The sequence below is a fragment of the Jaculus jaculus genome, chromosome 13, assembly GCF_020740685.1.
Source record: "Jaculus jaculus isolate mJacJac1 chromosome 13, mJacJac1.mat.Y.cur, whole genome shotgun sequence".
Lineage (NCBI taxonomy): Eukaryota > Metazoa > Chordata > Mammalia > Rodentia > Dipodidae > Jaculus > Jaculus jaculus.
In genome coordinates, this window is record NC_059114.1 from 13,181,785 (window position 1) to 13,197,185 (window position 15,401).

The window sequence follows — 15,401 nt, forward strand, 5'->3', positions numbered from 1 at the left end:
GCTAATCACACCAGGCAAACACATAAGTATTGTCAATGTAAGAAGCAGTGGCTCTCCAAGCATCATCCACACACTAGAGCCCTCTCTTCCCCAAGACATCTGTACGGGCGGCATGGCAGCAAGAGGCCTTCCCACACAGTGAAGCAGTGACGCCTTTTTCTTTTCCCCCTTTCTTTTTGGTTTTTTGAGATAGGGTCTCACTCTAGCCCAGGCTGACCTGGAATTCACTCTGTAGTCTCAGGGTGGCCTCGAACTCATGGTGATCCTCCTACCTCTGCCTCCCAAGTGCTGGGATTAAAGGCGCGCGCCACCGCGCCCGGCTTAGCAGTACACACCTTTGACAGTGAGTGACAAAAGGCGCACAGCACTCTGCAGACTGAAGGGCAGTGCAGCTGAAAGAAGTATGGACTGACCGGGGAGCTCAAAGACCTCGTCCCTGACGTGCTGTGCTCCTTTGACACGACACTAACACACCACAGCTACTCACACCTGCATACTGGGCAAACACCTCGGAAAGTTCCTAAGCGTGCACACCAAGAAAAACCACTGACGTCTTTTGTTGCAAGTGATAAAATCTAAGCTTCCAAGTTAAAATTAGCATTTTAAAAAATTTGCATCCACCACTGAGTTTGACACAATCCTACTTAAAAGTCCAGTGAGCATGAGTAATTTATTTGAGACGGGGTCTAGCCCAGGCTGACCACAAGCACCCTATAGCAGAGAATGGCCTTGGACTCCTGATCCCCCTGCCTCCGCCTTCTGAGTGGTAGGGTTACAAGTGGGCACCGCTAGGCTGGTTGCATGCGCTGCGGAGGATCGCGCCCAAGACTGTGCATGCTGGGCAAGCACTCCACCACCTAACGCCAACTGTGGTGCTGCCCAATGAAATGTGCCAACATGAAGAGTTGTGTGATTGAGGGAGGGAGGATGTTCCAAGCGAACAATGAACGCATCATGTCAGACTGACAGCAGCAAGCCACAGGTCTGACAGACACTCAGGTAACGGAACCAGGAAAGTTCACTGAACCGGGTCCAAGCCCACGTTCCAGCCACCTCTAAGGAACGCCCTGGCTGAGTTCTGCTGTATGACGGAGGGAGATTATCAGTCAGTCCTTTCTTGTCTAACCTCGCATCTGTGTGAGTCCAGACTCTCTTCACACTCTTCAATAAAAACTACATCACAGAGGAGTAGGTACCAGGCACAAAACCACTGGTTCTCTGGGTTTGCCCAGTTACAGGAGAGAAAAAGGAAGCAGCAGCCTGTTCTAAACAGCAAGCCTCAGCCAGGACAAGGACAGGAGGCACGCATGCCCCCTTCCCGGCCCCAGTCCAGATGGTTACCTTTCCAGGTTGTAATACTCGAGCCACATGTTGGCGTACTTGGCATTTCCTTTGGTCATGATGCTATCCCAGAGTTCTCGGGCTTTCTGCATATTATTGCACAGTCGAGCCTAAAATTCATTAGCAAGCTCAGTTAGGACAGGCCCGAAACCTTCTGGCATCAATATCCATCACCAACCTCCACAGACATACCTAAGACACCCACTGTCCCACAACCATCAGTATCACATAGATCGCAGATTGCCCTAGGCCTCTCGGACCAGCTCTTCTACCTTTCAACACTATCAAGCTCCCAAAGGCCTGCTTATGGGGATACAGTTGGGTGGCAGGGAGCTAACATGAGTGACACTGCCTCCACCTCTTGTGAACACAGAACAAGAGCCCTCGACACAACACAATGCTGTTTAACCTTGGCTTTTTTTTTTTTTTAACTTATTTATTAGAGAAAGTGAGAGTGGGTGCACCAGGGCCTCCAACAACTGCAAACCAACTCCAAACATATGCACCACCATGTGCATCTGGTTTACGTTGAATCGAACTTGGGTCTTTAGGCTTTGCAGACAAGCGCCTTAACCACCCACCATGCCACTTCTCCAGCCAGGATTTTATTATTTTTAATCAACCCTAACCATAAATGTTTAAGCTAGAACAGTGCGGAGGAAGAAAGCTGATGTAGTGCCAAATGCCAGCCCCACCATTTACAGAGTCCAGGACATGGGAAAGTAACATGTCCTGACCTCAGAGCTCAGTTTCCTCGTCCTCAAAAGTAAGGGGAGTCTACCCGGCAAATGTTATCTCCAGTGGTCTATTAGAATTTTACAGTTCTACCAGCTGACCAAGGGCAACTTCCACATCCCACTCAGTCTTTCCACTAACTGACCAAGGGTGGCTTCCGTGTCCCACTCAGCTTGGTGTCCCTGGCTCAGGAACAGCATTCGACGTTTTCTCTACTGCTCAAATCGGCCATCTTCTTGGTGCACTGAATGTCTCAGCAGGCCAAATGAGCCCCATGCACCTGGCCAAGTGCTAGCAAACAGCACACACTCGACCCTCACACAACAGGGGAGGCTGAAGAGGCAGGCGTCAGGACTGGGCACTCAGACTCCTGGCTAGCCACCAGGACAGAAACAAGCACACCAGCCCCTGGACATCCTGGGATCCTGGCCCGATTTGAATTTCGCTGAAGAGAACGCTGTCAAAGGTCCCACAAAGACAGGTAAACGTGAGAGCTGTGAAAACGCTTACCTCAATCCGAGCCCAGTACTGCATGATCACGCAGCTAGGATCTCCACTCTCGCTAAAGCCTTCAACAATGGAATTGAGACAGTTAGAAAGGTGTGCTGAAGCAAGTACCCCTTGGCTGTAAAAAAAGTTCACCATACAAGAAAGGAAATCCCAACCAGACAGACAGTAGGCCAAGGCCAGACTTACGCTCTTCGACCTCCTGTTGCAAATACTCCAGAGCTCGTGTAAACATGGACCGCAACTCTTCCAGCTCTTTACTGGAGTCTGTTGGAAAGAACAAGAAAGACTTCCTGAAGCCTCATCCATCACTTGCCTTTTTTTCCTTTCTTTTTTGCACATGAATATGTATGCATGTTTGCATGTGCGTAGGAATTTGTACATATCTGTGCACATGCTTATGGAGACCAAAAGTCAGTATTAGGTGCTCTCTACCACATTCTTTAAGACAGTTTCTTACTGAACCTAGAGTTCACCCAATCAGTCAGGCTACCTAGCCAGTGAGCCCCAGGGATCCCCCCGACCTCCCCAGTGATGTGACTGCAGATGCCCAATACCACATCCGGAATTTGGGTCAGGCCCTCAGGCTCAGATGGCAAGCACGTCACCCTGAGCCATCACCCAAGCCCCCGCCACTTTACATTTTAAGCCTACATAAAAACTGCTGGAGACCCTCGTCAATTTGGCATCAGGTGGAAGACACAGGAAGAAATGAGACCACCACCACAATGACAAAGGAGCTGTGAGCACAGCGGCTGCATGAAGTTACCCCAACACAGCACAAGTTAGGGCTTTGCTCATTGTGCTTTTGGGGTGAACAGGGGATCCTGCATAGGTTCAAAGATCTAAAAGAAACGCAGTGGGCTGGAGAGATGGCTCAGCAGGTAAGGCGCTTGCCTGCAAAGCCTAACAACCTGAGTTCTATTCCCTAGTACCCACATAAACCCAAATACACAGGTGGCGCATGCATCTGGAGTCTGTTCCCATTCTTTCTAGCCCTCTGCCTCCCCTCTCTCTCTTTCTGCTTGCAAATAAATAAATAAAAATAGTTTAACAAATACTTAAAGAAACACAGTAATCTTGTCTGAAAAAGGATTTGGGGCTTATAAAAGGGCTACAGAGGTGGGCAAGAGCCAGAGGACCATCATCATCTTCCTTGAACTCCACATCCTGACTTATTTGAGTTGGGAACTGTTAGCTGGAACTGGGACATCACCAAAGATCTGCGAACAAGCCGAGCTCTGAGGGAAACCCGTGTGCGTTATGTACCTTGTTTGAAGTCAACCCTTCTCCTCAGATAATCCAGATATGCCTGCCAGATCTCCACGTAATCAGTGGCCTGGATGAAACCGGCATTCAGAGCTTTCTCAAAGGTCACTGGAGTCAGAGAAAAAGTTAACAGCTATTACCAATCCAAAAGAAATAAAGCCCAAAATCAAGACTAACACACCACATGACTTAAAGAAAATAGATGTACAAGGCTCTAGATTCCTAACCCTAGCACCACACACGCAAAATAAAATTAACAGGATACAACTAAGTGAAATGAGCAAGAACAGAGATGTTCCTACAGCAAGACTCACTCTATTAACTGTCTGGCAATGACAGCCCCAAGGCAAATACATTTAGAGAAAGACCATAACTGCTTAGAAATTAAGAATAAAGGTCTACGAAGCCAAAAACACAAGCAGTTTCTAAGATACCAACAGCACCCCCCCCCACCTGTCACCAATATGCTATATCCCAAAGACTGCAAAATGCTGATGAAAAGGCCTCTCCACAATTCTGTTTCTCACTGGAGACAAAAAGTGTAGATACCGCAGGTGTGGTGGTGCATGCTAATAATCCCAGCACTGTGAGACAGAAGCAGGAGGACAGCAAGTTCAGTGCCAGCCAGTGCTACACACCAAGTTCCAAGGCTACATACGAAGACAGCTTCCAAACAGGGAAAAACAGAGCTGGAGAGATGGCTTAGAGGTTAAGCGCTTGCCTATGAAGCCTAAGGACCTCAGTTCGAGGCTCAATTCCCCAGGACCCACATTAGCCAGATGCTCAATGGGGCACATGCATCTGGAAGTTCATTTGCAGTGGCTGGAGACCCTGGCGCACCCATTCTCTCCCTCTTTCTCTGTCACTCTCAAATAAATAAATAAAAATTTTTTTTTAAAGGGAAAAACAAAAAAAAAAAAAAAAAATTTCTCACAAAAACATTCATACAGGGTCAAATGTTGTGGTGCATGCCTGTAATTCAAGCACTCAGGAGGCTGAGATAGGACAACTGCTGTAAGTTTAGACCAGCCTGGTCCTTTAGTTCAGCCTGAGCTAGAGTGACATACTGTCAAGACCAAAAACAAAAACAAAACCTATACCAGAAATAGTTTGATGATCAACTCCATGTCTCTCCATTGCCAAGAGGTACCGGCTCCACAGGGCAACTGTCCACGGGCAGTTTCTAACAGCTCGGCTGTGTACAGACAAAACCAAGTCCTTTACTTTCAGCTGGCGGTCCTATGATAAAGAATTCCAGGGTAAGAAGATAAAATCTTACTGTTAAAACTTCACTGGTATTATGGTTTGGTATGGCATAAAATGTCCCCACAGGCCCATATTTGAATATGACAGTCACTTGCAACTATTTAGGGGGACTGTGAAACTTTCAGAAGTGGGGCTTAGCTGGAGGAAGTGGGTCACTGGGGAGGGGGCCTTTAGACCATAGCCCAATCATTAATGATTAATGAGGCATTTGCCAACACAACCAACTGCAGAAATTTCCTTTGAAATGTCTGTCTCAGCAGTTAAAGGCTTGCAAAATCTGAAAGCCCAGGTTTGATTCCCCAGTACCCACATAAAGCCAAATACACAAAGTGGCACATGTGTCTGGAGTTCATTTGCAATGGTAGGAGCACCCCCCCCCCCATTCTCTCACTCTCTCTCCATGCAAATATATAATAAGAAAAATATTTTAAGTGCTGGAGAGATGGCTCAGCAGTTAAGGCACTTGCCTGCAAAGCCAAAGGACCCAGATTTGAGTCTCCAAGTCCCACATAAGCCAGATGCATATGGTGGCTAGAGGCTCTGGCATGCCTACTCTCCCTCCCTTCCTCTCTCTCCCTCCCCCTTCCCCCCTCTCTCTGTCTCTCATAAGTAAAAATAAATCTTAAAATTTTTCTAATATTTTAAGTGTCTCTTGTGAAGCTGGGCAAGCACAATACACACGCCCAGAATCTTAGCACTCAGTAAGCTGAGGCAATAGAATCACAAGTTCAAGGACAGCCTGGGCTATATGGCAAGACCCTGTGGCTTGGGTGATGGCTCAGGCCGACGTACATATATACATACATATATACATGTAAAATGTCCCTATGGCCTGGTTTCTTCAAGGAAGAAATCACCAGGGGAGAAAACAAGAGGGGCCAGGCAGTGGTATAAGTAGTTCTTTGGAGGCCAATCCTAATGTATGGACTTCTTCTGGATCGGCTTATACCGAAAAGGAGGTTTCATACACATACTGGAACATTACCAATGGAATATGATTTCTGGCACTGCTTCAAAACACCAGATGGGGAGAGCAGGTGAGAATGGGGAGGAAACCACACAGCCAGACAGAGCTTGTCTGCCACTGCTGAAGGCAGTTGGCGGGCAGGAGATGGGCCATTTAACTAATCTTTTGTGTTTACCTTTTTTCTGTGTTCCCCCACCTCCACTGTGGGTGGGGTCTCACTCTACTCCAGGCTGACCTGGAACTCACTCTGCAGTTCCAGGCTAGCCTTAAATTCACAGCGATCCTCCTACCTCTGCCTACAGAGTGCTGGGATCAAAAGCATGCACCACCACGCCTGGCTGGCTATACATTTTTTATATTATAATAATGTAACAGAAAACACCAACCTTTTGTAAAAACCTCAATAATAAGACTATGAGTAGCGGGCGTGGTGACTAGAATGAGACCCTACCTCAAAAAAAATTAAAAAAAAAAAAGACTATGGGTAAAATTTTTATATAGCTGCAATCGGTATAAAGTAACATCAAACATGAAGATAAATCACTAAGGGAGGTGGCAAAGACAAAAAGGAAAGACAGCAGCATTTAATTAGCTCCTGTCACTGTCAGATTTCCCTCTGAGAAGATTCTAACCTGAAACAGTAAACGTAAATAAAGCGAGAGCAGTGATCTTACTAGGTACTGACTGTAACGGATCCACAAGTCTGGGACGAGGCAGTTCTCGACCAGCGCCCGCTCGAAAATCAACTGGACGCGGGCGGGGTCACCAGTCTTCATCTCAAAGTCGATGTACGCTTGGTACTCGGCCAGCCGCGGGGCCTCGGCTCCCAGCTGAAGCACAGGAAACCCCTCAGGTTAAACAGTCATGGGTGCCATCGAAAAGTACAAGACATCTCCAAATAAAATCAACATCAGCAAAAGTGACTACGCCAAGATAGGCATCACCAAACACTCCATATCTCAGAACTAGTCCCAATCAGATCCCAAACTTGGTGAGCAGAGTGTCTCCACTTCAGGCCCCAAATGCGTCGTTTCAGCAAGTTAGAAAGGCTCAAGAACCTTTTCAAAACATGCTCTGGGACCACAGGGAATCAAATGAAAGCATCACCTGGACAATGACCACTGCTCACCATCCCACCAAGTGGAGATCCCTGAGCAGAAAGATGGCGACCAAACCAGGAGCACACAGTGCTTGAGGTCAGTGTTCCAAATGCAATGCTACAGGAGCCAGGACACCGGCCAAGACAGAGGAGGCCCAGCCGAGAGCTGACCAACCACAGGCGCAGTGAGAATCCTCTTTTCAACCTGCTTTCTCTGTAGCCACACTCTGCTGGTGGTCACAAGAAAACAGAACTGGCTGAGGACTTCCAAAAGGGGAAGGCTGTGTGCTCTATGCACAAAGAGGCCATCTTAGAGCCTTGGGATCCAGCAATGCTAAGTAGCACCTAGACATACTGTGCCACTGAAAACAAATAAAAGAGTTAGATGCTTAAAAAAAAAAAAAAAATTTAAAAAACTGGCAAAGAATCAAGTACAGAGGATAAAATCCAAGTGAGGGTAAACAGCCAAGGAAAGGTTAAGCTTTTGCTAACTTTAATATACAGTAACAGTATGATCAATTACAAGAAGGTCTCATTATAAGCCTCATTTTACATTCAGAGAATCTGAGACATGAAGAGGTTAAACATGTGCCCAGAGTTCAACAGCTAGCAAACAGTAGAGCTGGAGCTCAAAGCTGAGACAGCTGAGCTCTCAGACTGGCCTCCTACACGACAGGCCAGGAATACCAGTGAAAACAGTTAAGATGCCCAAGGAACTTCAAAGATGAAAAAGAGAAGATACCAACCCTAAGACCTATGGTAACGAAATTGCAGATTATTCAATCAACCAATAGCATCTTAAAATTAGCCAGACAAGCTGGGCATGGTGGCACATGCCTTTAATCAGGAGGTAGAGATAGGAGGATTGCTATGAGTTCAAGGCCATCCTGAGACTACATAGTGAATTCCAGGTCAACCTGGGCTACAGAGCAAGACCCAACAACAGATAGATAGATAGATAGATAGATAGATAGATAGATAGATAGACAGACAGACAGACAGACAGACAGACAGACAGACAGACAAAATAGTTAGACAAAAAAAATATGGTTACCTTCAAAGAAGCAAGAGGTTGACAGATGCATTCAGCTACTGAGAGAGCATTAAGTATCAGCAGGTAATTCTATATCCTGAGAAAATGACTTTGAAGAAGGAAAGCAAAAGCTGGGGAGATGGCTTAGTGGTTAAAGGCACCTGCTTTGCAAAGCTTGAGGAGCCTGGGTTCAATTCCCCAGTACCCACATAAATCTAGATACACAAACTACTGCATGAATTTGGAATTTGTTTGCAGTAACAGAAGGCCCTGGTACATCCATACTCACTCACTCATTTTCTCTCAACTAAACTAATTAAAAAAAAAAAACAGGAAGGAAAGCAAAGATAAGACCTTTTCAGATGGACAAATCTGTCACCAAAGACTCTCCAGCTCAGGTGAGTGTAATCAAGCCACAGAAAAGTCATTGCAGATGAAAGATCTAGGATTCAAGGGGGGCAAGGCAAAGAAAACAGAATGCACATAGTAAACTGACGCCAACTATGACTGCAAAATGAACCATTGCCAATGATGCCTGGTGGGTCAAGAAAACAAGTCTCAGGGACATGGTAAGTTCCATTTACAAATAATATTATCAACGCAAAATGTCCAGAAGACTTTCTAACTCTTATTAATAAAATAATTTACCAAGGTCAGTAAATAAAAAAATTAATATAAAACAACACTTTATATATCTGGAAGAGGTAAAATAAAATTGCTGGGCATGGTGGTGCATGCCTTTAATCCCAATACTCCAGAAGCTGAGGTAGGAGGGTTGCTGTGCCTTTGAGGCCAGCCTAGAGCTATAAGGTTCCAGGTAAGCCTGGGCTAGAGTGAGACAGACCCTACCTAAAAAAAAAAAAAAAAAAAAAAAAAAACTTAAAAAAACAAAAGTTATAAAAAGACACAAGTAAAAGTACATCAAGGGCTGAGAGATGGCTCAGCGGTTAAAGCATTTGCCTGAAAAGCCTAAGGACCCAGGTATGATTCCCTAGTACCCATGTAAGCCACATGCACAGGTGGCACAGTGTCTAGAATTTGTTTGCAGTGGCTGGAGGCCCTAGTGTGCCCATTTTCTCGTGCTCGCTCTCTCTTTCTCTCTCTCTCTCAAATAAATTAATTTTTTTAAAGTACATCAGAAAGCATTTTACCTCTAAAATATGCTATTAACACAGTGGATAAATTTGAAAAATTAATAGAGTTTTACAGACAGAAAAGGCCTAAACAGAGACCTAGACAATATTCACAGACTACAGGGTGCAATGCAGTGCTATCCAAACCTCGACAGAACTTAACAGGCTGATTCTAAGTTTGAGAGAAGCACCAGGGCCTTCTGAAAGAGGATCAAGGTGAGCACAATGCATTGGTCACTGCAGCATCGTAAAGCTACAACACTACCACAGTGTAAACAAGCCGGCAGAGAAACATCAGAATCAGGACCAGAACTGCTTCACCTTACAGGAAAATGAAAACTGGATCCTGCCTTGGGCCATATAAAAAAAAATATATATATATAGCATTTGAAAAATAAATCAGCACAAATACAGGTAACTTTTTAAAGTCACAAATCATGTCAGGGAGATGGCTTAATGATTAAGGCACTTGACTGCAAAGCCCAAGGACCCAGGTTCAATTCCCCAGAACCCACATAAGCCAGATGCATTGCATAAGGTGGTGCATGCTTCTGGAGTTCATTTGCAGTGGCTGAAAGCCCTGGCGTGCCCATTCTCTCCATCTGCCTCTCTAAGTAAATAAATAAATAAATAAAATATACTGTTTTAAATCCAGAAATCAAATTGGCAGAGCATGGGGTGGGAATACAACCCAAACCTTCTAAAGCCTTTTTTTGGTGGGGGATCAGTTTTAAGGTAGGGTCTCACTGTAGCTCAGGCTGACCTGGAATTCATTCTGTAGTCTCAGAGTAGCCTCAAAAGGTGATCCTCCTACCTCTGCTTCTCTCCCTGCATGCTGGGATTAAAGGTGTGCACCACCACACCCAGCTAAAACCAAATATTTTAATAGGCCCTTCACAGAAAGAAATCCAAAAGGCAAAGAAACACAAAAAGACATTCAGTGCCATCAGTAATCACAGGAAATACAAACAGAAGCTACATTTTCAAACAATCAGACTGGCCCAATTAAGTGTGTCAATAAGGCTGGCACAAGCAATGAGAGCCCCCATCTCTGCTGGCCAGAATGCACAGCCACAAACTGGAACAAACTTCACTACCCTATTATCCAGCAAGTTCATCTGTACGTGCAAGGAGGCGCTGAACGCTGCTCCTTCTAACACCGCGGCCCACCACCCTGCCCCAGGGGTGAGCCACCTTGACCCCAGTGAACACAGATGAGCTCAACCAACTTATCAACGTGAGTAAAATCCAAAAGCATGTCGGATGAAAGATACACAGCAGAATCCATTATAAAAAGACTCAAAAGTAAGCACAGTTAAGCAGCATATTAATTAAGAACATATTCATAGACTGTACAACTATAAAGAAAAGCAAGGGAATGATTATCACAAAAGTGAGGAAAGTGATTACCTCTCGGGAGAGGGAAGAGGAGGCAATCGGAGAGGGGCACATAGGAGACTTCTAAGGTACTGGCAATGTTCTATTTCTTAACCTGGGTGGTGGGTACATGGATGTTCACTTGATTATTAGGATGTAAACTGTATGTGCGCATGCATACACTTGATACTTCACAATCAGACAACTTTAAAGACACCATTCAGCGTGCAATAACGGATCAGGGAAGTGTCTGCAGAGGGCGGTGCAGCAGGCGAGCGGCCAGCGACCCGTACCAGGGCTTCCTCGTAGGGCTTGTACTTCTCCAGCTGCTGCAACGCCTTGTGGTAGCTCTGGACCACTGCCTCGGGGATGGGCTCCTCCGACCATTCTTCATACTCTGCAAAGGTGGCCTCCATATCTATTGAGAGAGGGATTCAGCCCATTGGCTCTTGTCACTGGCTATTAACAGTCCAAACAGGGAGAAGCCACGAGACTCAAGTGCCCTTTCCACATCTGTGGCCATGACAGCTCTTATGCTGACTCGGAGTTCTGCTGGCCCCAGATTACAGCCTCAGCTCAGCCTCAAAGCAGGCCAAGCAATACCCCTGCCAGCAGCCAGCCGGCCGGCTGAGGACACAGCAGTTCTCTCACAGCTTCCCCACACCACAGGCACCTGCTGCTGCCCTCGCCCAGCCTCATCCCTCCTGCGTCCACAAGCAAGACTCTGAACCTCACTCTGGGGCTAAAGACAAAGCAGAGGGGAAACTTGTCCGCACAGAGCACAGCAAGGCTCTGGTCCAGGCAGCAAGGTTGTCTCACATTACCCTGTGAGGTGGATCTACAAACCAGTTCAGTTCTGGCCTTTTCTACATGTTACCAACACTTTGGTTACACAGCCATCTTCCTTCCTCTTTCTTTTGTTCGGAGGTAGGACCTCCCTTTAGCCTAGGCAGACCTAGAATTGACTAAGCAGTCTCAGACTGGCCTCCAGCTCACAGCCATCCCCCTACCTCTGCCTCCCAAGTGCTAGAATTAAAGGTGTGTGCCTACACACCTGGCTAGACAGCCACTTTGTATTAATGTTAGCTGTAATCAAAATAAGCCAGAGACAAAGCAGTAACAGCTGGACTCAATGCGAGCTGCCTGCGCCTCTGAGGGTGGACATAAATAGCTGCACCAAGAGAGGCAGCTCCGACCCCTCCCCAACACACACGGAAAACTCCCTGCAGCACTCCCCACTCACGGCTCCCAGCCACAAGGGCTCACGTTGCCAAAATATGCTCATTCACAAGGGAGCGCTACCAAAGGCCCAGAACGACAGGAGCAGCAGCAACCAAATGTTTGAAACAAACCACCCCAGAGCAGCAGGCGCCCAGGTACCATCTCCACCCCGGCATGGACGAGCCCACCCTGAAGAGAGAGAGCTCACCATGGAACGCTCAGTCAGTAGTTTCCCAGAACACACGTGTCCATTTCCCAATTCCTTGAAAGGTCTTACCTCTTACTTGGTGGTCTTACTGGGTGCCAAGAAGCATGGGGTCTAGTCCTGCCTCTGACCCTTACAACCCCAACCCCACTGGCATTAACAATTCAAGTCAGGTTTTTCCCGAGGACCTTGCTCAAGGGCACCATCCAATGAGAATGAGAACAGCAGCCCTGCCTGCCTCTCATGCTGGAAAAAGACATACCCAGGAGCATCTCAAGCCAGAGGCCTGGCTACTGACGAGTCAGTGTCTCTTACCATAGAGTGGGATCGCCAGCTGTCGCCGAAAGAGACTGTGGACTTTCTCAAGCTGTGAATCAAAGGTTTGTTCCCAGTCAGAAGGGGAAAGGAAGCCAGCTATGGGCTAAAGAAGCAAATTAGTAGTAAATGACAAACTTTGGTTCTTTCTATTTACAAAAAAAAAAAAAAAAATCACTCAACAAATTTTCAATTCAATTAAAAAATCTCTGACCTCTTCTCCCTCCCACCCCCAAAGTAGGGGCTCTCCCTAGCCCATGTTAACCTGGAATTACTATGCCTAGAACCCACAGCGATCCTCCTACCTCTGCCTCCCACGTGCTGGGATTAAAAGCATGGGCCACCGTGCCTGGCTCTGACCTCTTATTATACATGAGGTATCATGCCCAATAATAGACAGGGTACAAAAGTAAATGGTATCTCTGCCTTTAAGGGCTTAGATGGAGAGAAAAGGGACAGAGATGAATCCAGAGCGCTGCAAGGTGCAGAACCCCAGCGTCACACAAGGATCACAGCGCTGCGGGGCCTGTCGCTCACATGGAGGGAGGCTCGGGAGGGATGTGCAAAAGGAGCACAGGCCCAGTGTCTATAGCTCAGTGGCTCCCAAGGAAAGGAACAATGTGAGTAAAGGCACAGTGGCGAGAAAGAGCAAGAATGCTTGGGGAGCCAGGCGTGATGACACACACGCCCGTGATCCCAGCCCTCAGGAGGCAGCGCAAAGCCCGAGGCCAGCCTGACCTACATAAAGACCCCGTGTTAAAAGCAAGAGTGGGGGAGACAGTGGGAGTGGAAGTGTCCAGCAAAGGCACTGGCTCAGTGGCCCACTCGAGGTAACAAACTTCAGGCTTGACTAGGAATATAATCAAGTTCTTCAAGCCACTCTATCAGAGACTGAGAGGGTCCACAAATGTTTTGAGTTTCAGATGTTTTAATGTTTATACACATAAGATCCCCAGGGGTGGGAGGCAAGTCTAGACAAAGAAGTCATGAGTGTCATCTGCACTTCACACACCTCGCCCGGAGGTCAACTTCTCGTTTGTTTATTTTTCAAGGCAGGGTCTCACTCCAGCCCAGGCTGACCTGGAACTCCCTCTGTACCCCCAGGTAGGTCTCAAACTCACAGTGCTCCTCCTACCTCAGCCCCTGAGTGCTGAAATTATAGGCGAGCCACTACTCTAAAGGTCATTTCATACAGTATTTTTGGAGCACGTGCATCTTGACTGTGACCCACTGTCACAAGAGATTACAGGTGGCATTTCCCAACTGGTATAATGTCTGTGCTCACAAAGCTTTGGATTTTGGATTAGGGATGCTCAATCTATAATGTGATCTGCCTATTAGAAGGCTCCACTCTTTCAACAGTAACTGCATAAGCGCAGATCTACAGCTCAGTCGGAACCTCTCCCAGTCACAGGTGACCATGATAAAAACCACATATAATGGTTTTTATATAACTACACATAAAAACATAGATACGAATGTGTGTACATATATCTGCATATAACATCTAGTGACAAGGCTCTTCTACATTCACCTAGAACCAAGTAACCAAAGCAATAGGGTTTTAAAATATCAGAAAAAAATAACAGGTACCCCCCCCCCCTTTTTTTTTGGTTTCTAAGGTAGGGTCTCACTCTAGCTCAGGCTGACCTGGAATTCACTATGTATTCTCAGGGTGGCCTTGAACTCTCGGCGATCCTCCTACCTCTGCCTCCTGAGTGCTGGGATTAAGGGCATGCACCACCATACCTGGGTCAGGCACCCATTTTTAATCAAAGCAACATTCCTACTATTCCACAAAGAGTGACTTGACTTCACTGGCCATCTGTTAACAGTACGGCAGACGCCACTGTGATGACGAGACTCACTGGGCTGGGCACTCACCCGAGCAGCTTCCACGATGGCACTTTCAAACTCTCGGTAAGCCTCCCAGATGGGCAGGCCTTTGGTCATGTGCAAGCCAACGGACGACAGAGCCCTTTCAAACACAGAGCGAACCTTCTCAAGGCCACCTTTCTGACCGATCCCACCAACAGAGTACTGGCCATACTCCAGCCAGATATTAGGACCTGAAATGAGACATGTTCTGAGTTCAGGGTGAAATATTCCCAACACCAATGCATAACAAGACATGTGAGGATTGGAGGGGGCCAGGGGCAGGAACAAAGTAAAATGGCAAATATACATGAAAATGACAAAAAGAGACATGTGCCCACCAAAAAACTGCTCATTTGTGAAAAAAAGAATATGGTCAACGTGTGTCCTGATTTGCCTATACTAATGCTGTAACCTGAAAGAACTGTACCTTAAGAATCCTAAGTATCATTGAGATGTTACTGCATAAAGAGAGATAACCAAAGCCGGGCATGGTGATGCTCACTTTTAATCCCCGCACTCGGGAGGCACAGTTAAGAGGATTGCCTTGAGTTCAAGGCCACCCTAAGACTCCATAGTGAATTCCAGGTCAGCCTGGGCTAGAGTGAGACCCTACCTTGGAATAAAAAAAAAAAAAGAGCGGGCTGGAGAGATGGCTTAGCGGTTAAGCGCTTGCCTGTGAAGCCTAAGGACCCCGGTTCGAGGCCCGGTTCCCCAGGTCCCACGTTAGCCAGATGCACAAGGGGGCGCACGCGTCTGGAGTTCGTTTGCAGTGGCTGGAAGCCCTGGCGCGCCCATTCTCTCTCTCTCCCTCTATCTGTCTTTCTCTCTGTCTGTCACTCTCAAATAAATAAATAAAAATTGAACAAAAAAAAAAAGAGCGAGCGCACATTAGTGATGCAGAAACATAGAACATAGTGTGATTATAGTTTGCTCATCAGGAGGCCGAGAACACAGCCCAGTGGTAGAGCACGTGCTTACACAAAGCCCTGGGTTCGATCCCCAGCATAGGTAACAAAGAAAATCCTGAAGGAACCGAAAGACACAGATTTCAGTAA

General features: G+C 46.7%; 1 protein-coding gene across 1 annotated transcript in view; it reads right to left on the bottom strand.

Annotated features, from left to right (window-relative positions):
- The window catches only part of Sart3 (spliceosome associated factor 3, U4/U6 recycling protein), a 38,233-nt gene that overhangs the window by 8,716 nt on the left and 14,116 nt on the right, over positions 1-15,401 (bottom strand). The window contains 9 exon segments of the mRNA XM_004664100.2: positions 1,342-1,451; positions 2,587-2,645; positions 2,773-2,850; positions 3,853-3,960; positions 4,953-5,091; positions 6,760-6,915; positions 11,021-11,145; positions 12,469-12,520; positions 14,353-14,537. Coding sequence (XP_004664157.2) covers positions 1,342-1,451; positions 2,587-2,645; positions 2,773-2,850; positions 3,853-3,960; positions 4,953-5,091; positions 6,760-6,915; positions 11,021-11,145; positions 12,469-12,520; positions 14,353-14,537 — 1,012 coding nt within the window.